This window comes from Balaenoptera musculus, chromosome 1 (genome assembly GCF_009873245.2).
Source record: "Balaenoptera musculus isolate JJ_BM4_2016_0621 chromosome 1, mBalMus1.pri.v3, whole genome shotgun sequence".
Lineage (NCBI taxonomy): Eukaryota > Metazoa > Chordata > Mammalia > Artiodactyla > Balaenopteridae > Balaenoptera > Balaenoptera musculus.
This window is the reverse complement of record NC_045785.1, coordinates 32,197,822-32,220,078: the sequence shown is the minus strand read 5'-3', so window position 1 is coordinate 32,220,078 and position 22,257 is coordinate 32,197,822. Positions and strand designations below refer to the sequence as shown.

At 46.4% G+C, this 22,257-nt stretch overlaps 1 protein-coding gene across 4 annotated transcripts; it reads right to left on the bottom strand.

Annotated features, from left to right (window-relative positions):
- Positions 1-1,616: 1,616 nt before the first annotated feature.
- Positions 1,617-20,887, bottom strand: PPIE (peptidylprolyl isomerase E). 4 transcript variants are annotated; one of them, XM_036872868.1, is made up of 10 exons: positions 20,858-20,887; positions 19,705-19,803; positions 17,742-17,785; positions 17,015-17,041; positions 15,466-15,547; positions 14,887-14,987; positions 12,526-12,649; positions 6,156-6,341; positions 4,972-5,114; positions 1,617-4,796 (listed from the first exon to the last, which is right to left on the bottom strand). In XM_036872868.1, the coding sequence occupies exons 4-10, from the start codon at positions 17,015-17,017 to the stop codon at positions 4,728-4,730; spliced, it is 708 nt and encodes a 235-aa protein (XP_036728763.1). In that variant the 5' UTR covers positions 17,018-17,041; positions 17,742-17,785; positions 19,705-19,803; positions 20,858-20,887; the 3' UTR covers positions 1,617-4,727. The 4 variants fall into 4 exon arrangements, with proteins under 4 accessions (XP_036728763.1, XP_036728754.1, XP_036728778.1 ...); XM_036872859.1 differs by having other exon boundaries at positions 4,643-4,796; positions 20,850-20,885; XM_036872883.1 differs by lacking the exons at positions 14,887-14,987; positions 15,466-15,547; positions 17,015-17,041; positions 17,742-17,785 and having other exon boundaries at positions 4,643-4,796.
- Positions 20,888-22,257: the final 1,370 nt, after the last annotated feature.

Sequence of the window (22,257 nt, the reverse complement as noted above, 5' to 3'; positions counted from 1 at the left end):
ACGGAGCTCAGGTGGCCATCACGAATCAGAGCTTGCACATAACATGGAACCTGTTTGTTATTCTAGTACTTACCTACCAGTTCTCTTCCCAACATGGAGGATTGTCTCTTAGGTAAATATAAATCTTAAATTAGCAGATTATTTTGAGAACTAACATTTTTCACTTGAAAATTTTTACTTGTAATTTTCTGAATTTCAAATTTTTTTTTATTGCGGAAGTGGAAAAATCAAAACATGTTAGCTCACCAGCTACAAATTACCAAAAAAAATGGTAGTTTCATCAATGACTACCATTAAAACGGAAGAATTGACAACTAATTTTTTATTTTATTTTTTATTTTTTTGACAATTTTTTAATTTGGTATTTTTAGGCCCAGCCAATGATTAGTTTGGCCGGGTACACCAGGAATGTCTGTCATATTATCCAAAGGTTGGTAGATGTGGAGTACACCTCACCTACCAATCAAGCTGTGCACAGCAGGAGTGGAGTTACAATCCTTTTTCAAGCAGAACAACTGAAAAACAGTAAGTTATTGCTTATGTACCTGGCCATCAGACTTTCAGCAACTTTTGCCATCCAGTTACCAAATGAAATCAAATAGGAAAAGCCCTGAGGAGTGGAAGAGTTGTGAATGGACACGAAGCCCATGTATGTTATCCCGAGAGTTATGTTTGCTTAGCCAAGCAATGCAGCTGCAGTACTCTTGCTCAGGGCCTGGCTTGTTTACCTGGCCAGACTAGAATAAATAAGGGTGGTCAATTCAGACCCACTGACAGCAATAAGAAATCAGTGACAGTTGATAGGCAGGGAGGACACATAGGAAAAAAGGCTAAGGTGAAATGCACAACAGTTTTGGTGTTTGCAGTGCAATCCCGGCCTCAAGACCAAGTCATCATAATGTGAGGTTCACTGTCTTCAAACTAAGATAGGGTAGTAACATGTTCTGGAAAAATCCCTGAGAAATAGGAAAAAAGGCAGCACAGCAAGAGTACAGATTTTTGGAGCCAAATGGATTTGAATCCTGGTTCTTCTTCCTCTGTAGAGCAGGATACTGGCTTTCCTTCCAAGCTATTTAAAAAGATCATATATGGACACAAACATTTAGGACAACATCTGGCATATAAATGCTTAACAACTGGTACCCGTTGGTATTATTATAAATGAATTTGCTAGTTTTGAGCCCCTTCCGTGCTTGTCCACTAAACCTTTTCTCCTCCCAGAATGTATTCTGTGGTGTTTTATTTCAGAGCTGTGCTTTTCCAACTGCAATCCTTTTGAGGGCAGGACTTGTGTTCTCACCTGCTTTAAAGGCCTGGGACAAATGCCCGGTTATGCCGGCAGTGGCCAGGGCTGTGACACTGTGCTCTGTGTTCCCAGAGACACGGGGATCCCAGTGGCCTGCTGAGGGCACTCAGCACCACCAGGTACCCTTTTGGCAGTTTAAACAGGGGTTGTCCATCCCAAGTGTTATTCCTTATGGAGAGGCCTTTTGTGAGCACTTGACCCACTTTTTAAAAAATGTGCTTTTCATTTATTACAAAAGTAATGCAGTTTTGGAGAAAAGTTTGGAAAAAACAAAAAATAAAACAATTCAAATCACTATAATCCTCCAAGTCAGATAAACATGCTAGAAATATTTTGTTAAATTTATTTCTAGGCTTTTTTCTTAGAATACATATAAAACATAGATGTTTACATATTACAGATAGGTATTTGTACAAAATTGGGATCATACTGTATTATATAAACTGCTTTAGATGTGCTTTTCCCACTTTATTATATGGTGTAATTTTCCCCGTTAATAAATATTTTTTGAAAATATGGCTGTCTAGTTTTCCATCACCTGAACTCCGTTAAGACTCAGTTTTCACCACTAAAAAGTAGGTCCCACAACCTCTTTCTTGTGCTGGCAGCATCTGGAGCAGACACGCTGTGAGGAAGTCCAGCAGTCACAGGACTGGTCCCGGGGCTACACCCCCGGGTCTGTTCCTCCATGCAGCTGTCACAGGGCCTGCACAGATGGGGCCCGGCCCTGGAGGAGCTAGTGAGGGGATGCATGAGCAAAGCCAAGCCCCGTGTTCTCAGTCCTGGTGCTGGAGCAACAGAGCAATGGAAACGAGGACGGGGAGGCCAGGCAGTCCCAGGAAGGCAGCTTTGACCTTCAGCCTGCAGCAAAGGCCCCACAGCGCCCTGGGTCCACTTCCCACAGGCCAGAGCCCTCCTGAGCAACAGAGGGTCAGTGCTGTGCTGTGACTGGTTGAGCGAGGTGGCTAGGCCACTGCTCCCCAGACTCTGGGCTCCCCGTCCTGCCTGGCAGAGTAGGGCCCAGACCAACCATGGAGACCATGACTGTCTCCCACAGGCCTGGGGTTGTCCTGCTGTAGACTGAGGCTAGAGCTCAGGAAACACCCCAGGACTCCATTACGACCGATGGGGAGATGGCCACGCTTCCGACCCCAGCTCTGCCACGTCATCCTGGGTGACCTGAACAGTCATGTCACCTGAGCCTTGGTTGACCTCTGCACAAGGTTCTGGTGTGGAAACAGTGAGTTAACACCTGTGGACACCCAGAGGGGCACTGGGAAGGCCACTGTAGCTCCAAACCCACTGAGCTTCCCAAGCTGCTGGCTGGTCTCAACCTCCCTAGGCTATCAGGAGTCGGTCCTCTCTTGGAGGGCTGGCTGTACTAAGCTCCTCATACATATCCTTTCTTGGCTCTTATAAAAGCCCTGAAGTCACTGCCATCACCCTGCTTCACTAAAGCCTGCCCTAACGCTGTGGGCAGTCAGGCAGACTGACCTGTGACGGCCACAGTCTGCACTCAGAGGGGGCGCCTGGGCCTTGAGGTGGGGGGTCTCTTTCGGCAGCTCCATAAGGATCAGGGGTCACTGTGGTACATCTGAGGCCCGAGCAGACAGAAACCTGGTCAACTGCAGCAAAGGGGGCTCAGCTGAGGGCCAGGAGTCCACTCGGCACATGGGAGCCAGAGGTAGAGCCAGAGTGCCATCATCCCTCAGCAGGAGCTCTCCTGGGGCCACCAGGGCCAGGGGACAACAGGCCACACTCCTGCCTCGTCCAGATTTCTACTCAACATGTAAAAGCCCAGCCGGGTAGACTCTGAATGGTCTGAGTAACCCACCCCACAGGGAGGTATCTAGTGGCTACAGGGCTCAGTCTCTGCTCAGTGCCTTCAGTAGGTCAGGATTTCTTTAAAGGCGCTTGGCTGACCAGTCCATGGAGGGGGAGCAGAGAGAAGCCAGCCTGACTTGAGCTCCAGGAAGTGGCTGGACACAGGGACCAGACTGTGAGCTCGGCATGGGTGAGACCACTTGTCTCATCAGTGGTCAGCAAACTTTCTGCAAAGGTTCAGATAGTAAAAATTTTAGGCTTTGGGACGGTGTTGGTTAATTTTGTGTCTATAGCTAGGCCATGGTATTAACTTTTTAGCCAAACACCAGTCTGGATGTTGCTGTGAAGGTATTTTTCAGATGTGATTGACATTTACATCAGTAGACTTGGAGTAAAGCAGATGACTGCCTCATAACGTGGGTGGTCCTCATCCAATGAATTGAAGGCCTTAAGACAGAAAGGCTGGGATCACCTGAGGAAAGAGGAATTCTGCCTCCAGACGGCCTTTGGACTCAAGCTTCAACATCAACTATTTCCTGGGGCTCCAGCCTGCTGGCCTGCCCTGCAGCTATCAGACTTCTCAGCCAGCATGACTGCAGAGCCAATTCCGTGAAATAAATCTCTTTCTCTATGAACACACACGCACACCCTATTGGTTCCGTTTCTCTGGGAACTCTAATACAGGGACCATACAGTATCTGTCACCAATTACTCAACTCTGTCACTGCAGTGAGCAAGCAGCCACAGACAATATGTAAACAAATGGGTGTGGCTATGACCCAATAAAACTTGATTCACAAAAACAGGTAGTGGGCTGGATTAGAACCCAACGGGTTGCTGACCTCTTGTCTCCTGACAAATAGGTACAGCACCTGCATGGAGAAGGCATTTTGAGTAATAAAATATCATTTAAAAACCTGTAGAATGAAAGTGAGCAAATAAGCAAATGAATCACGGAGACTGAGCAGTACACCCACTGGCTACGAGACTGGCAGAATGATTTGGGAGTGGAGGCACTATAGATAGGAACTTTCCACTGTCTTTGATTCCCCGGGGGCCCGGGCAGCCACCCACCTCAATCTGCCGCAAGACATCCAGGCCTTCCGTGATCTCCCCAAATACCACGGTTCTTGACAATGGTCTGACAAGGGTATCTGGCTTGACGATATATCACCCGACATCTCAGGGAATTGTCGGAGGAAGAAAGAAAGCTGTGGGGAAGACCACTATTTCCTATCCTTCACCAACCTGTCTTGGGGGACAGTTTAGCTTAGATGTAACCTCTGACAAACTCCCAGGAACTAGCTGGAGGCAGCAGTACAAAACTAGAATTTATTTTACCAGAAGGAAACGGTCTAGGATCCACACAAGTGGGCCCAGGAGAGGCCCTGGCCTGGAAAGGGCACGCACAGCCGTCACGGTGGGGAGGGCAGCATCCTGGCCCACGGCCCCACTTGGGGAAGAGCCAGAGGCGGCCCAGGCTGTGCCTGCAGAGGAGCTGCCCCACGCTGACCCAAGTGCGGGCAGGACACAAAGCACTGCTTGCTGCAAACGGGACACCTTGGCTGCCGGTTTCCCCGGGCTGACAGCTCCCCTCTCACACGTACTCCCCACAGTCGGAGATGATGACCTTCTGCTTGGGTTTCCCATCCTTGCTGCCCTGGGCCTTTGCAGGCAAAACAGAAGAGGAGGAATCAGGGGAGGGAGGGAGGGTGGAAAGGAAAGGGCAGCTCAGGATACCCGCCCCCCAGCAGCAGCCGTGGCCTCTCTCTCCAGGCCCTGGAGCCCCCGCTCCTGCCCTCCCACACGGCTGTGCCCCGGGGGCCCGGGCGGCCGCCCACCTCAATCTGCCGCAAAACATCCAGGCCTTCCGTGATCTCCCCAAATACCACATGCTTGCCATCCAGCCAATCCGTCTTGTCACATGTCAGGAAGAACTGGGAGCCATTGGTGTTTGGGCCAGAGTTGGCCATGGAGAGCAGGCCTGGGGGAGAGAACGACCACGTCGGCCCCCTCCACCCTGCTCCCGGCCCTCAGGATGTCTGGGAGTAGAGGGAGGAGCGTAAATGCTGCTGGGAGGGGGAGTGGAATGAGGACCCGGAGCTGACTATTGGCACGATGGAGGCTGCCAGCATCTTTGAGAAGAGTGGCTTCAGTGGACAGGGGGCACTAGAAGTGTGTCTAGAGGGGGACAGAGAGAATGGAAGGCAGGGAGTCTACATAACTTTTTCAAGAAGTTTTGCTTACAAAGGGGACCAGAGGCATGGGTGACAGCTGAGGGGGTACACGAGTCAAAGATTTTTGGAAAGACTGACGCCGCGCACTTTTGTGCTGATGGACTGATCTAGCAGAGCAGGGGAAATGCATTACACAAGGCTGCAGGGGCACATCCACAGAAGCCAGGTTCTGAAGTAGGGGAGAGGAGTAGGGGGCCAGGCCACGAGCAGAGGAAAGACAGCTCAGCCCCTGTACTTGGAGGGAAGTCAGAGCGGGCATGTGTGGACAGATGCAGGAGGCCAAGCATCAGCTGAGGCAGAGGGTGACGTGAAGGCTTTGGGAATGAAGGAAGGGATGGAATTGTTATCTCTGACCAGGACTGAGTGTTAACTAGGGAGCTCTATCTAGTACGGCTGCCGAGGGCCTCCTGCAGAGCTTCGGTCATAAATTTCAGTACAGTTCTGTGTTTTTTCTAGTTGCTGGGGGACCAACCACTGAAATTTTTTACTGGAAGAGTCTGACAGAGCGAGGCGGGTAGTGGGGCTGAGGGAAGACAAGGGCTTACACTGGCCGACCACAGAATGTAAGCTAGGTCGACAGGGAGTGAGGACATGGTGGGGGGACGGGCAGTACATGAATGAAAACAAGCTCACTCTGCTTAGCCAGGCCGAACGCCTCTCCTCTGTTCACTGGGTGGGTCTCCTCCAGACCCCCAACCTGTCAGCCAGAACCTCAGCCCATCACTCCCCCGACACAGTCATCCTGCCCAGCCCAGCCCACCGATCACCAGCCACTGATCGGGTCCCACCTGGTGCCGTGTGTTTGAGAATAAAGTTTTCATCGTCAAACTTCTTCCCGTAGATGGACTTGCCCCCAGTGCCATTGTGGTTGGTGAAATCGCCGCCCTGGCACATGAACTGGGGGATGATGCGGTGGAAGCTGCTGCCCTTGAAGCCAAAGCCCTTCTCGTGGGTGCACAGGCAGCGGAAATTCTCTGGCGCCGAGAAAGGAAAAGGTACCCGGGTTAAAAAACAAACCAATGAAACCTCTAACTAGGCTCTGAAAAACTGTTGTATTTGTTTAATGTTCACATTTTCACTTCAAAATATGACATGCTCATTATAAACCTTTGAGATATTGACATCTTGAAGGATTAGAGGGAATTCTAGTTAAAGAAGGAGTGAACACATGCATTCTAGCTCTGTTCCCCACTAAACTGGCAGTAAAGCAATTTTTTAAAAGAAAAACCAAACAGGATCTTAGAAAAAAAACACAGGAGCAACTCTTTGTGACTCTGGATTTGGCAATGGTTTCTTTTTTTTTTTTTTTTATAAATTTATTTATTTGTTTTTGGCTGCGTTGGGTCTTCATTGCTGCGCGCGGGCCTCTCATTGCGGTGGCCTCTGCCGCTGCAGAGCACGGGCTCTAGGCATGCAGGCTTCAGCAGTTGTGGCACACGAGCTCAGTAGTTGTGGCTCACGGGCCCCAGAGCACAGGCTCAGCAGTTTTGGTGCACTGGCCTAGTTGCTCCGCAACATGTGGGATCCTCCCGGACCAGGGCTCGAATCCATGTTCCCTGCACTGCCAGGCGGATTCCCAACCACTGCGCCACCAGGGAAGTCCCAGCAATGGTTTCTTAATTGTGATACCGAAAGTGTAGGTAACAAAAGAAAAAATAAGCAAATTAGACTTCACCCAAAATGAAAACTTTGTGCATCAAAGGACACTCTCAACAAAGTAAAAAGGCAACTCAGGGAATGGGAGAAAATATTTGCAAATCATTATCTCTTAAGCCATTTAACATCCAGAATACATAATGAACTCCTACAAACTCAACAACAAAAGACAACAACCCAGTAAATGAATAGGCGAAAGACTTGAATAGACATTCCTCCAAAGAAGATACACAAATGGCTCCTTCCCCTAAGCACATGAAAAGATGCTCCACATCATTAGTCCTTAAGGAAATGCAAATCAAAACCACAATGAGATCCATTTCACATCTACTAGGATGGCTATAATAAACAGAAAACAAGTTTTGGTGAGGATGTGGAGAAATTAGAACCCTAATACATTGCTGGTGGGAATGTAAAATGGTGTAGCCACTGTAGAAAACAGTTTGGCAGTTCCTCAAAAAGTCAAACTAGAATTACCATATGACACAGCATTTCCACTCTTAGGTAGGCACCCAAAACAATTGAAAACAGGGATTTAAACACATATTTGGGGACTTCCCTGGTGGCACAGTGGTTAAGAATCTGCCTGCCAATGCAGGGGACACGGGTTCGAGCCTTGGTCCGGGAAGATCGCACATGCCACGGAACAACTAAACCCGTGCACCACAACTACTGAGCCTGTGCTCTAGAGCCCACGAGCCACAACTACTGAGCCCACGTGCCACAACTACTGAGCCCACATGCCACAACTACTGAAGCCTGCAGCCTAGAGCCCATGCTCTGCAACAAGAGAAGCTACTGCAATGAGAAGCCCACGCACTGCAATGAAGAGCAGCCCCCGCTCGCTGCAACTAGAAAAAGCCCGTGCACACCAACGAAGACCCAACGCAGCCAAAATAAATAAATAAATAAATTTATATTAAAAAAAAAACACACACATATTTGTACACAAACGTTCACAGCAGCATTATTCACAATATCTGGAAAGTGGAAACAACACTCAAGTGTCCATCAACACATGAACGGATAAACAAAATGTGGACTATCCAGACAATGGAATATTATCCAGTCATAAAAATGAACAAAACATTGATACATAGATGCTAAGTGAAATAAGCCAGACACAAAAGGACAACTACTGTATGATTCCATTTATATGAAATGTCTAGAATAGCAAATTCTGAGAGACAGAAAATAGATTAAATGTTCCAGGGGCTAAGGGGAGAGGAGAATGGGGAGTTGTTGTTTAATGGGTACTGAGTTTCTGTTTGGAGTGGTGAAAAAGTTTTGAAAATAGTGGTGATAGTTGTACAACATTATGAATGCAATTAATGCCAGTAAATTATACACTTAAAAAAATGGATAAAATGACCAAAAAAAAAAAAAAAAAAAGGAGCAAGAGAAAAGACAAAAGCAACAAAAATCTTTGAAACCGGGCTTCCCTGGTGGCGCAGTGGTTGAGAATCTGCCTGCCAATGCAGGGGACACGGGTTCAAGCCCTGGTCTGGGAAGATTCCACATGCCGCGGAGCAACTAGGCCCATGAGCCACAACTACTGAGCCTGCGCGTCTGGAGTCTGTGCTCCGCAACAAGAGAGGCCACGATAGTGAGAGGCCCACGCACCGCGATGAAGAGCGGCCCCCACTTGCCGCAACTAGAGAAAGCCCTCGCACAGAAACGAAGACCCAACACAGCCATAAACAAACAAACAAACAAACAAACAAATAAATAAATAAATAAGAAAAAAAAAAACAATCCTGATGTCCAGGCCACAGCCCAGACCAACTAAATCAGAATCCCTGGGAGTAAGGCCTGGGCATCAGCATTAAAAAAAAAAAATCTTTGAAACCTAGAAGACAAATAGATGAGCCATAACTGATATAGCAGACCTAACAAACCAGAAGCTTAAGCTGGTAAAGCCGAGAGCAATTCGATTTATGCTGCAGAAATGCCAAAAGCTCAGAGACAAGAATGAAGATGGCTCTAAAAACAGTAAGTGTGGTTGAAAGCCTGTTTAAAAAATTAGCTAGCCTCCAGATCCTCTCTCTTCCCTGGCCCTGGCTGCCGGCTGGAGGTCTACCTTCTGGTATGTTAAAGCAGAGGGCCTATGCTCTGGGATGCACTACACATAGCCGAGGGTTGAGGTACCATAATGACAAATGGAGATCAAGTGAAGTTTATATACTGTTCCCACCCCCCCAACCATGATGGCAAAGAGCTGGAAACAGGACCACTAGCAAGAGACTAGAGTCTTCTCTGTGGACTCTGCTTTGTCCAAGAGACTACAACTCAGGAATACTTACCATCCAGGGTCCAAGAGAGAGAGAGAATCACCTTGCAGTGGAAGCCTCAGTCAGCAAGCCTTACCGATATCTAGGGAGTTTCCAAGCAGATTTTTAGGGCCCTAGTCTTAAAGGCATCTAATGTGAAAAGCAAAGACCAAAACAAGCAAACAGACCAATAACAAACAAAGCAAAAACAAAATTTTAAAACTCCGAAAAAAGTAACCTGAAACATAAGCTGTATAGGAAAAAGAAGCTTTAGTAATCTCCCAAGATGAAATGGCAGTACGTGCATGAAATAAGCACAGGATGCTATGAAAAAGGACATTTAGGAAGGTTCCAGAATGAGAGAAGAGAGAAATCAGAAGGGACAAATGCAAAGAAATAATCCAAGGAAATTTTCCCAAACCAAAAGATAGGACTGCCCTGATTGATGGGTGTGGTGTGCGGAATAATGGCTCCCCAAAGATATCTATGTCCCAATCCCTGGAACCTGAGACTATGTTATGCTGTACACAGCAAAAGGTACTTTGCAGATGTGATTAAGATTATGGACGTTGAGATGGGGAGAGTAGCCTAGATTATCCAGGTGGGCCTAATACAATCACAACCTTTCCCATCTGTAGTCAGAAAGAGAGTTAGAAGTGGATAGAAGAGGAGGCAGGAGAGAATCGAAACATGAGAGGGACTGGATCTACCACTGTTGGCTGCGATGATAGAAGAAGGGGACCACAAGCCTCTAGAAGCTGGGAACAGCCCTCAGCTGGCAGCCCACATGGAAATGGGTACCTCAGTCTACAGATGCAGGAAACTGAATTCTGCCAACAACCTCACTGTCTCTGGAAACAGATCCACCCCTAGAGCTTCCAGCAAGGAACGCAGCAACCCAGCCATCATCTTCATTTTAGCCTGCTGAGACCTGTGTTGGACTTCTGGCCTTCATAACAGTTAATAAATTTATGTTCTTATAAGCTGCTAAGTCTGTGATAATTTGTTACAGCAGCAAGAGAAAACTAACACAATAGGGCCCACTGAATATCCAGCATGACGAATGGAAGGAGATCTACTCCAAAGGCACACTGTTTCAGAACACAGGACAAAGAGACCCTCCAAGCCTCTGGACCAGTGTTATCTAACAGCCATTAAGCATTTGGATAGTGTAACTGAGGAAGTGAATTTTAATTTTATTTAACTTGAATTAATTTAAACTTAAATAGTCACACGTGGCTAGTGGCTACCATACTGAACAGCTCAGCTCTAGGCAGAAAATTTTAAAAAGGTTTTGTATAAAGGACCGAGAATCAGAATATTAGACTCCTCTACAATTTTACAACCAAACCATCAAGTGGGAAAGTAGATATTTTCACACATCAGTCTCAAAAAACTTACCCTCCAAGCTCTTTTCTCCAGAAGCTACAGAAGTTATGTCTTCTACCGAAACAAGAGACTAGACCAAAAAAGACAACAGAGGTTCCAACATAAGCGAAAATAGGAGATCCCATGACAATAGCTATGCAGTGGCGCCTGGAAAGCAACTGGTCCAGGCCAGAGGAGGTCAGAAGGCTCCAAGGAGGAACAGTGAAATTGACAGAATATCTGATGTATTTGAACATGATGAGAGATTTATATAAGCAGGAGAATTTCGGAGAGACTCAGGAATATATGCACAGAAGACTAAGCAAATGTGAAAACAAGACAATTATGAATTCCAGGGAAAACAAAGTGCTCTGTATGAAAGGAAGTTATCACAGTATGATGCTTACACAGTTAGAATAACCTATGACCTCAACAAAATTATGGTAACAATGTCAGGAGGATGAAGGAGCAGGGAAGGTGATTTAAAAAGCTAATTCCTTATCTTCTGAAGTGGGAAGCCAATAGATGTCTAAAATGAAAAAAACCCAGAAAGTAGCAACATAAATCTGTTATCTACCAACATGGAGGTAAAAACCTAAAGAATCAGCTAAGAGTTGAAATTGGCTGCCTCTGAGAAGCAGCAAAGGGGGGGATGGGGCAGGATGGGAGGACAGCATGGGGGCACTGCTGTATTTCAAAACAAGCTTTGTGGAATTAACATTCTAAACTATATGTCTATATAATAAAATTTAAATTAAAAGAAGAATAAATAGAAGTCAGTATTTAGCAAATGAAAAATACTCAAGAAACTGTTAGTTAACAGTAGTTACTTCTGAAGAGTAGGACTAGATGTGGAGAAGAAAGAAAGACTTAGGTTTTCAATTCATTGCCTTCAATATTGTTGGAATATATTTATGTGAGTATACTTTTTTTTTTAAACCATGAATACACATTTACTTGTATTAAAGAAAAAACTATTATTAAAAAGTAGTAAACCAGGGACTGCCCTGGTGGCACAGTGGTTAAGAATCCATCTGCCGGGCTTCCCTGGTGGTGCAGTGGTTGAGAATCTGCCTGCTAATGCAGGGGACACGGGTTCGAGCCCTGGTCTGGGAAGATCCCACATGCCGCAGAGCAACTAGGCCCGTGAGCCACAACTACTGAGCCTGCGTGTCTGGAGCCTGTGCTCCGCAACAAGAGAGGCCACGATAGTGAGAGGCCCGCGCACCGCGATGAAGAGTGGCCCCCGCTTGCTGCAACTAGAGAAAGCCCTCGCACAGAAACGAAGACCCAACACAGCCAAAAATAAATAAATAAATAAATACATACATACATACATACATACATACATTTATTAAAAAAAAAGAATCCACCTGCCAATGCAGGGGACATGGTTTCGAGCCCTGGTCTGGGAAGATCCCACATGTTGTGGAGCAACTAAGCCCGTGCACCACAACTACTGAGCCCACATGCTACAACTACTGAAGCCCGTGTGCCTAGAGCCCGTGCTCCACAACCAGAGAAGCCACCGCAATGAGATGCCCAGGCACCGCAATGAAGAGTAGCCCCTGCTCGCTGCAACTAGAGAAAGCCCGCGTGCAGCAATGAAGACCCAACGCAGCCAAAAATAAATAAATAAAATAAATAAATTTATATTAAAAAAAGGTAGTAAACCAGCACCTCTAAAGCTTCAAAAATGCATGCTCTGACTCATCTGTTAATAGATCCCAGGATCTGAGATGCCGCAAATCAACTCAGGTCAGAAACAACGTCAAGGACACAAGAGCTAAGGCACTGAGAACCTTGGAAAGGCTCACTGCTCAGCTCCCAGCTTCCCGGCCATCCTGACCGGAGTCCTGCTCACCTGCTGTCATGGGAACGACGTCTGAACGCAGGAGCATCTGGATGCGGCCTGCTGGCTTGTTCCCAATCTTGATGTCCATGTACACCTGAGGGTTTGACCGGGCCTTTTTTACGGCGGGCTCTCCCTAGACGCAGGAGAAATGGCCAGGTTAGAGAGAACAGCCTGACTCCCCGACTAGGAGAGCGAGTGTTCTTCTGAAGACACCCCAGAACCCACTGCAGCGAGCGGGCTGAGCAAGGCACCGACAGGGAAGGCCTTGGGCCCCGATGGGGCTGCAGAAGGCGGAGGCCACGGCCACGGCCCCCAGCTGGACACCCAGTGACAGGAGACCTCCGCACCCTCTACCCGGAGCCCCACCCCTCAGGCATTTTATCTCATCTCACTGCCTCAGACACGTCAGCTCGCTTCGCCTTCACCCTCCCCTGCAGTCACAGAACAACGCTTTTCTGGCCCAAAACACACAACTCTCAACAACTTCAACCCCAGTTCAAGCCCACCCACCCTAGTCAGTTAAACAGACCCATTTCTGCAACACCACCCCCTTCCTCTATGCTTGGTCCTGCATATCCACAGGCTGGCTGCAGTGGAAGCAAGGAGGGCCTAAGTGTTCAGAATGGAGGTGGTTGAGACCTTGCTTTATACTCCAAGTAGACGAGGCTGGGCAGAGGAGATATTTATTACAGCTGTCACATTTGCTCCAAAGAGAAAACTCAAGTGTTCTTGTTTGTGCTTCAGTTTAACAAACTCGCTGAGGTATCACGCTGGGCACTGAGGATACTGTGACTATTATTTGCTGTTAACAACAGTAGTAGCATAGTTGTAACAGCAAATACTCACATAGCACTTGCCATGTACAGGGTACTATTCTGAACGTTTTAGGTAATCAGCTCATTTAATCTTTACAACCACCTGTGAGATCAGTGCTACCATCATTCCCATTTCATAGACGGGGAAACTGAGGTGCAATGAAGTTCAGTAACTTGCCCAAGGTCACAGAGGTGCTAAGTGGTAAGGCTGGAATTCACACCTAAGCCCCTCCCCCCCCCAACCAAGTCCATGTTCTTAATCACATTACCCCACCTCACATTCCACATTTTTATTAACAAGGCCTTTATTAATATGAGGCCCCTATCCTCACAGAATTTACTGACTAGAAAGGGAAAGGCAATAAGCACTTGCATAGCCTTTACAAAAGCAAAGACATACAGAGAAATACAAAGAATGGTTTTACCAAGAGCGTAAAGTGGGGACTGCAAGGTGAGAGGTGGGCAGGGTCAAGGTCGGGAGAGTCCCCCGCGACTTTATCTCCCGGGACAGGTGATGGGCAGCCACTGAAAAGTTCTCAGCAGGAGAGTCAGATGATCCATGATATGCTTTAAAAAGATCATTCTAGCTGCCTTTATGAAAGACGGGAGGAGAGCAAGACTGCAGCCAGAAGGCTAGTTAGGAAGCTATTGCAATTATCCAAATGAGACGAGAAGTTACATTGGGACGATGGAGTAATCAGGGGAGGATGGATTCAAGGAAGATTTAAGAGAAAAACTTGGCAGAATATGATGTTCTGGTTCTATTTTAAATAGGGGTCTAGAGTGACCTAGGGTTACTCCACTGACTAAGGGCCATTTATGTGCTCTGCTTTGCATCTGGGTATCTGGCTTAGGTCAATGTGGATGGATGGTGGCAAGTTGGTGAGTTTGAGAACACAGGAAGAACGGGATTAGAGAAAGGAGGGCGAGACTTGCAGCAGAAACATCTGAAGCTCAGGACTAAAAACAGAGGCCAGGAAAGTCAACAGCACAGGAGAGGCTGTGAAAAATCAGAGTGACTGCCACTGTTCTGGCAAAGAGGGGAGAGGGCTGCTGTGAGTCAAGAAATTCAGAAGAACAACGTTTACAAGAAGGGGAGAGGCAGCCTGAGAGGCAATGGTTAGAGAGGTACGCCGAGAATCAGGAGGAAGTGCCAAGGCGGGTTCTCTGGAAGGAAGAACCGCAAACCTGTGCCCAGGCTGCCGGGAAGGTACCCCCACCCAGCCCTACCTCCCCTGCGTCAGGACAGGAAGCTCCAGTGAAGGGGGACTGATGAGGAGGGCTGCAGTGGTGCGCTCACCACCCCTCCTCACCTCAGGCTTCCTCCTCGTCGGCGGCAATCACAGAACAGAACCCGAGCAGAGCTGAGAAGCTCCTCATGCAGAGCACAAGGACAAGAGGCCTAAAGCTTCCCTTTAGTTCACTCATTAGCACCTCCACCAAAACACTACAAGTTCATTTTTCATTCTCTCTGCTTTTGTATATATGTTTGCAAACTCCCATAGAAACCTAAAAAACGAAGTCTCCTGTGGGAAGTGCCAGCCTTCAATCTTACCTCCTGGGTTTCCACTTTGGGAGGCTCTGACCCTTCTTCCTCTTTATTTTCCTCAAGAGTCTTCCCAGAAAACTTCTTCAACCAGTCGTCATCGGACCAAACTGAAAGGAAAGAGGCAGGGAAATGAGAACAAATTCAAGCTATCAGCCAGTTGCTAAGTAGCTGCTTTGGTCAGCAAAGCAGAACATACTCTGTGGCCCTCTCGGCCAGAGGACTCCACTTTGGGAACTCCCACGGGTAAGGAAAGTTCCCACCTTTCAGGGACTGCCAGCCCTGAAGCCCGGCTCTTAGTAACAGGACTAAGTGAAAAAGCTATGCCCCAGGGAAAGGTGCAGCCTTTGCCAGTCCCAGCCCTTGACGGAACCTGCCAGGAGTGTTCAGAAAACGGGGAAAACGGAGAAGCTCAAACTCTTTTTATTTCCCCACAAAGGTGGCGCATGTCCTTCGCCAGTGTAAACCACGCTCTATTCCTGTCCACCAGAGTAGCATTCAGCTCCCACTTCCAAGCAAATCGGGACAGAAAGGCAACCAAGGCCAAACTGGACGATGTGATGGGGAATCTGTATTGCTCCCACTCGCCTGGTCTGGAAGAGCCTTCCTTAATCCTCATGGGTTTTGCCAAATTGACACGAATTGTCCGTCCAAAGAGCTCAGATTCATTCTGAAAAGATTGAAAATCCAGCTGCTTAAACTCTGTTAGGTTAAAACAAAGTCAGACAGCTTTCCACATCCTTCTGAAAAATCCGAGACAAGCGCATGACTTGTTCTCCCTTAACCCCTGAGCCCCTAGCACCCAAGTTATGCACCTGCTGCAAAGTAGCCTGTAGGTTGCAGGGAATTTCCTCCCTGGAGCCATCACATACCTCCTTTCTTTCTTTTCTTTCTTTCTTTTTTTTTTTAAAGTTGAAGCATAGTTGATTTACGATGTTTCAGGTGCACAGCAAAGTGATTCAGTTATACTTTACATATATATGTGTGTGTGTATATATATATACATATATATACACATACACACACATATATATATACATGTATATATATATATTCTTTTTCAGACTCTTTTCCATTGTAGGTTATTATAAGATATTGAATATGGTTCCTTGTGTTATATAGTAGGTCCTTGTTGTACATCTACTTTATATATAGTAGCGTGTATCTGACCTTTCTTTCAATACCACCAATGACCTGTGCTTCCAAAGGTGACTCTGGGTTCAGAGCACTCTGAAATTACAAGGATAAATGCAGTTTCCAAGTACCCGAGTTCACCTTCAAAAGTCAAGATCAGCTTTAAGTGGTGAGAAATGATCTCTCTCTCTCTCTCTGAGAGCTGGGGCATATGTTTGGTGAATGGGAAACAGAGAACAGGAATAAAGGAAAACCTTATTATCCTAAGATAATTGGTACCAGGAAAGGTCACTTAATGTGAATTCACTTAAGGCAATGAAGAAAATTTCATGGTAAAAAGTGAAGGGAAAAAAGATTGATTGGGAATTTACTGTGATGAAACTAAAAATAATGAAAATAAATTTCTTATAGTTAAAATTCAGGTTTAATTTATGTGCTATTTATAGGACAAAGATGTAATGGATGCTGATTAATCTGTAGTATTTTTCCAACAAAATACTATCAACATTATGATATTTTTGCATTTCTTATCTGATGTGAAAATCATAAGCATCTTGAAGAGGGAACACATACTCAAGAGCTACATCATTTTCCCCAAGGAGTTCTCCAGGCTATTCCAATCATTTGCATCAGTAGCATAACCTATCTTTATCCTTGTCGAATTTCTCTTCTCAATTGTTAACTGGTCTAACACTTCATGAAATCCTGCCTCTTTTGTAAAGTATGCAACTTCACTGTGCAATCAATTTGCATTGTGTTTGCAATTTCCTATCCTAGACACGGGCAGCCAGTGAGAGACTGGTCAACAAGGATGGTTAGCATTTACATTATCATCAAATTGATCAAAAGCGATCGATTCACAGTGAATATTTTCACATGATGATAATCTGTACTTCCCCATGCAACCTTGTAACTTTGGCGGTTCAGCAAACTCATGTATGAATAAGTGCCCTCTGTACCAGCAAAAAGCAACTTCTGTAAGAAGGAGGATTCCTAGCCATACCATGTTGTCGATAGCTGCTGCAGCATCCTGCCAAGGAAAGACAAGGTACAAGTTTAGGCTTGCAATATATGTGGAACCTAGAAAATGGTACAGATGAACCGGTTTGCAGGGCAGAAATTGAGACACAGAAGTAGAGAAAAAATGTATGGACACCAAGGGGGGAAAGCGGCAGGGAGTGGTGGTGGTGGTGAGATGAATTGGGAGATTGGGATGGACATGTATACACTGATGTGTATAAAATGGATGACTAATAAGAACCTGCTGTATAGCAAATAATAATAATAATAATTTATTTAAAAAAAAAGTTTAGGCTTGCAGTCAAATGCTTCTTGTGGTGTCTAAACATACTCAGTAGCCAAAAAAAAAAAAACAACCTAACAGGAAAAGGTCTATTTATACTCCTTGCCCAGGTTGTATGTGTCTAACAAAGTGCACTTCCTGGGTGACTTCAGCTATTGGCTATTTAGTGGAAGACAAAGAAATAATCACCAGTGCCGCAAGAGCTCTGCAAAGCAAGAGGCGCAGGATCTGGCAGGTCTGTGATGTTAACCACAGCCTACAGTTTGATTAAGTGAGGGAAACTTTCCTTCAAATAGCACTTCTTATCTCTCTGGAAGCATCAGCACGAGGCCCCAAAACCCAACCAAATGGAGAACAGCTCCCTTTGTAATCAGTAACAATAATAACACAAGCCAAAGACTTAACATAGGTAACAGAATTTTCTCACCTCTGCCAACTCAAATTCAACAAAAGCAAATCCTCGATGCTTTTCTGAAAAAAGGCAAACAAAGCCAAGCAATTATCATGTGGGGCAATGGGAAGAAGCAGGTGGTCACAAAGGAAGGTGAAGTCAGTTGCATGCCTTATCCATTCATTCGAAATTCTACACAATAACTATTTAGGAAGAAGGAATCTTACTCTTTGATTCTTTCTAGTTTAAATAACATTTCAAGCAATAGTAAACTGTTTTGTAGTGAACATAGCTGAATAATCAACTATAGTTTTAATCTCTAAAAGCAGCATTCAATTCTTTTACCAAAGCCAAATTAAAACCTTAACCTTTGCGTGCAGGAGCTAGAAAAATGAAGTCATTTAACCTATCAATTATTCATTCCAAGCATACATTTTGAACATCAACCGTGCATAAACCATGAATCCTAAAACCTGGGTAAGGACGCTGTCTTTATCCTCAGCAAAACGCTAATCTAAGCAGAAAGGCCAAGCGCACAACAACACTAGTTTAATTAACCAATTAACCTTAGAGAGTCAATATAACCTTATCATTTTTATAACATATAAAGATCCCAGGGAGGTTAAAATTATATGCAAGGTTGATGATAGAGCTGAAACGCACAACTCGACTCGGGACTCAGTAGAGCATAGGTTGCTAAAACCTCAAAACACATCTTAGGACTTAATGAAGCTCAGGTTCTTTTGTCTTGGCCCAGAAAGAATTCAGTGAGAAGCAAAGTGACAGGCAAGAAGTGATTTATTAGTATAGGACGCTTGTGAGAGATACAAGGGGGCAGGAAAGAGAGTGCCCCACAGAGAACTCAGTGGGCTACATACAGTTTTATAATTAAAGGAAAAGTGGGGAGGGGGAGAAGACCACCTTCTTCCTCATTCTTCGAGTCTTCCATAAGTAACTCCTCCTACAGGTTGGGCAAGGGAGTTTTTGGCCCTATCTGGTCCAACCTGGACTGTCATGGCGCTATGGAAATGAGCAAAAAGGCGGTAATATACACTAAAATATGGTAAATCACCTCAGGTTTCAGCATAATGTCACCTTTCCCCTATGTTTTTGTTTTTAGTGTGTGCAGAGAAGCATGTCCTAGGGATCATTAACTTACTGATCTCAACCAGCAGGATGCAGGCATCACTGACTTGACGTATAGTTTTGTTGTTAAGCAAAGCCTGCTTGGTTTCACGAGTTAAGCAAGCCTGCTTGGTTTCACGAGCTAAGCAAGCCTGCTTGGTTTCACGAGCTAAGCAAGCCTGCTTGGTTTCACGAGCTAAGCAAGCCTGCTTGGTTTCACGAGCTAAGCAAGCCTGCTTGGTTTCACGAGTTAAGCAAGCCTGCTTGGTTTTGTTGCTAAGCAAGCCTGCTTTCTTGAGTGATCATTAACTTACAGGGGTCTCCCAAAGTTCCCTCTCTATCTATGATCCCCTAGTGGGATTTCTAAACTAGCTGCGTACTCTTATCCCTATCAGAGCTGGGCCTAAAACTCCAATCTTAAAAATGACAACAAAGGTTAAAATAGAAAACTGAACTACAACTGTGATACTAATTGATGGAAAGCTTACCCCCAGGTACACAGAGGCTAAGGCCCCACTGTTGAAGCTGGGCTTTCCTGCTACCCTGTTTAATAGCACAGCCGCCAAGAAGGGAGCAGGTGCGGTAGAGTGCCTGGCAGGTAGTTCGAAACAACAGATCTCCATGTAGCTCAAAACCTATCTTCCTACTGGCTAACTGAAAAGTTTGTCTTTGCTCAAATGCAACAGATGGGACTCTCTGCAAAGCATGTTACAGCTCACAACCACAAGCCTCAGAACAGTCCTTCTGCATCAAGATCACTGTCATGCTGCCCAATGCATATTTATAATGCACTATGATATGACTTAAAAAAATTTTTTTAAGTTCTTTTCCTTGCAGGAGGATTCTGAGCAGGAGAGACACTAAAAAGACTTACCCGTTTCATAATCCAGAGGAATCTGGATATCTGTGATGTCTCCAAAAGGGATAAAAGCAGCATGAAGAACTTTGTCATCCACCTCCTCTGCCAGCCCGCCTGCAAAGAAGCCAAGGGCCTTCTGAGACACTGTCCTCTATTCTCTCAAGACCCCGCCCATCTTGAGAAGTCCCTGCTGTAAAGTTAGCACGCTACCACCAAGGGGAGGGGTCTTTCCATCCAGTCCTTTGGGTTCATAACATCCCCTCATATGCTCCCTCACACCTACTTATGATGCAAACCCCTCTCTTCACCCTTCTTTCAGACCCTCATCTAGCCCCAGGATTACTGCAAGAGCTTCATAACTGACCTTCCTCTCCTCCACAAAGCCAACCAGAAAGATCCCGGGAACGTGCAGATTTTAACCCATCACTTCCCTGGTTAAGCTACTTCAAACGTTTCCCACTGTCCTAAGGATAAAGTATAAACTTAGCAGTATACGCAAGGCTGTTCATAAGCCCCTGCCCACCTCTTCAGCCTCTTTCCCTTTGCTTCCCCGCAAAATGATATACTTGCCTCCAAGTGTCAGGCTATTTTACACCTTTGGGATTTTGCTCCCTTTCAGTAAACACACTTGCTTCTACTTCGGCTACCTGGCTAACTCCGGCTCATCTGCGGCGTCACCGCATCCTCAAAGCTTGCTCTCACCTCTCCAGATGGAGGGGTCACTTCTCCCCCCACCCAGGCCCATATCACCAGTGTCCGTCCCCACCAAAGCGCTCATCAAACTATGCTATTGAGGTTATTCCCATTTTTAGCCGGCTAGTCTGGGAACTCTTTTGCGTAGGGCAACAGCGGGGGCTGAGCCCTCACTGCTGTGAACATAAAGTGAATGGGCGCGAGGATTCAGAGGTCCCTAATATTCCTCCACCACTGCCCCAGGCCCAGGAGGTGAAGAGATTCCTGTTAGAGCTTGGCGGACTTGGAAAGAGCTGCAATGACCGTTACGTCTCAGGCTCACACCCTGAGGCCAAGCAATACTGCCAAACATACGGCCTAGACAGCTGCTCGCCGCCCTCCGCGCCCGGAGACCTGTCCAGCTCCACGCCACGACCCACTAGCGGCCCGGTTCGCCCAGACTCCACCCAGAGCCCGCGCCTGCTCACCCACGTACAGCACTCGCTTGGTAGTAGCCATCTTGCTCCCGCACTCTTCCGCCGGAAGCCTACTCTCAGCCCGCCCCCTTCTCCAAGGCCCCGCCCCCGGGTACCGCTCTCGCAGACCCCGCCCACTCCCGCCTAGGCCGAGCCCGCCTCCGATCCCTTTGAGCGGCGGGCGCCGAGCAGGTGTATCTCGGTGGGTGAACAGACGTGGTCCCGGCGCTGCCCGTGTTCCGTCGTGCTGAAAACAATCCTCTGAGGAGTCAGCCGGGGTCCGCAAGTAATAAACTACCAACAAACTACGGTCCGCGGGCCATCCCGCCCGTCTGTTTTTGGACAACCCGGGAGCTACGAATGGTTTTTACATTTTTAAAGAGCTGGGAAAAAAAAAAAAAAAAAAAGGTAAGAAAAAGATGAAACACGAATAATATTTCGTGACACGTGAAAATTATATGTAATTCAATTTTCATTTAAAAAATTCCAAAAAAATTTTATTGGAATCCAGTCTTGATCATTCATTTTAGTATTGATCTGTGGGTGCTTTCAGGATGCAAGGGCAAACCCAGGACCTACACAGCTTGAAATATTTACCATCTGGCTCTTTGGGAAAAGCGTTTGCTGACTCTTGAAATAAATCAACTAATACATAAATCATTGATTGACTTAAGTGGTACAAAATAATGGGACCACTTATTTTAGATACAGCAGTTGGTTAAGACCTCCCTGAGGCCACATTTAAGCTGAAACCTGGAGGAAGAGGAGCCAGAGAGAGGATGGAGCAGGGAAAAGGGTTTCAGGGAGAGGAGACCACTTCTGCGGGTTAAAGGAACTGAAAGGCCAGGTGTGGGAGTTGGGGAGGGGAAGGGCATGAAACATCAGGCAGGAAAGGTGGGCAGGGGCTGCTTGATGCAGGGCCCTGTAAACCATGTGGAGGATTTGGGGGCTTTGAGAAGCTACTGAAGGTTGTGATGGGGAGTTACATGGTCACATTTATGTTTTAAAACAGTGCTCTGGGGGACTTCCCTTGTGGTCCAGTGGTTAAGAATTCACCTTCCAATGCAGGGGACACGGCTTCGAACAAAGAGCCTGCGCCGCAACACAGAGCCCGTGTGCCACAACGAAAGATCCCGCATACCACAACTAAGACCCGACGCAGCCAAATAAATAAATAATAAATAAAAAAATAAAACTGTGCCCTGACCACTCTGCCCAGAATGATTTGGATGGAAACCTGGAGACCAGGAGGTTAATGCAGTCGAGACTAAGGAAGAGTTGATGGTGGCTCTCTCCCTCCGGTCCGCCCTCTGACTTGTTCCCAGGATGATCTTTCTTCAGAACAAACCTCAACTCTCTAGAGTTCCCTTCTTAAATCAGTGCTACTGATGACAAGGCTCCTAGAGCCCTTCACAAGGGG

Excerpts from the sequence above, each read along its gene's own strand:
- PPIE (XM_036872859.1), bottom strand. The coding sequence starts at position 20,880 with ATGGCTACTACCAAGCGAGTGCTGTACGTGG. Across the intron at positions 19,804-20,849 it reads CAAGCGAGTGCTGTACGTGG|GCGGGCTGGCAGAGGAGGTG; the intron begins GTGAGCAGGCGC and ends GCTTCTTTGCAG. Across the intron at positions 17,042-17,741 it reads TTGAATTTGAGTTGGCAGAG|GATGCTGCAGCAGCTATCGA; the intron begins GTGAGAAAATTC and ends TTTCCTTGGCAG.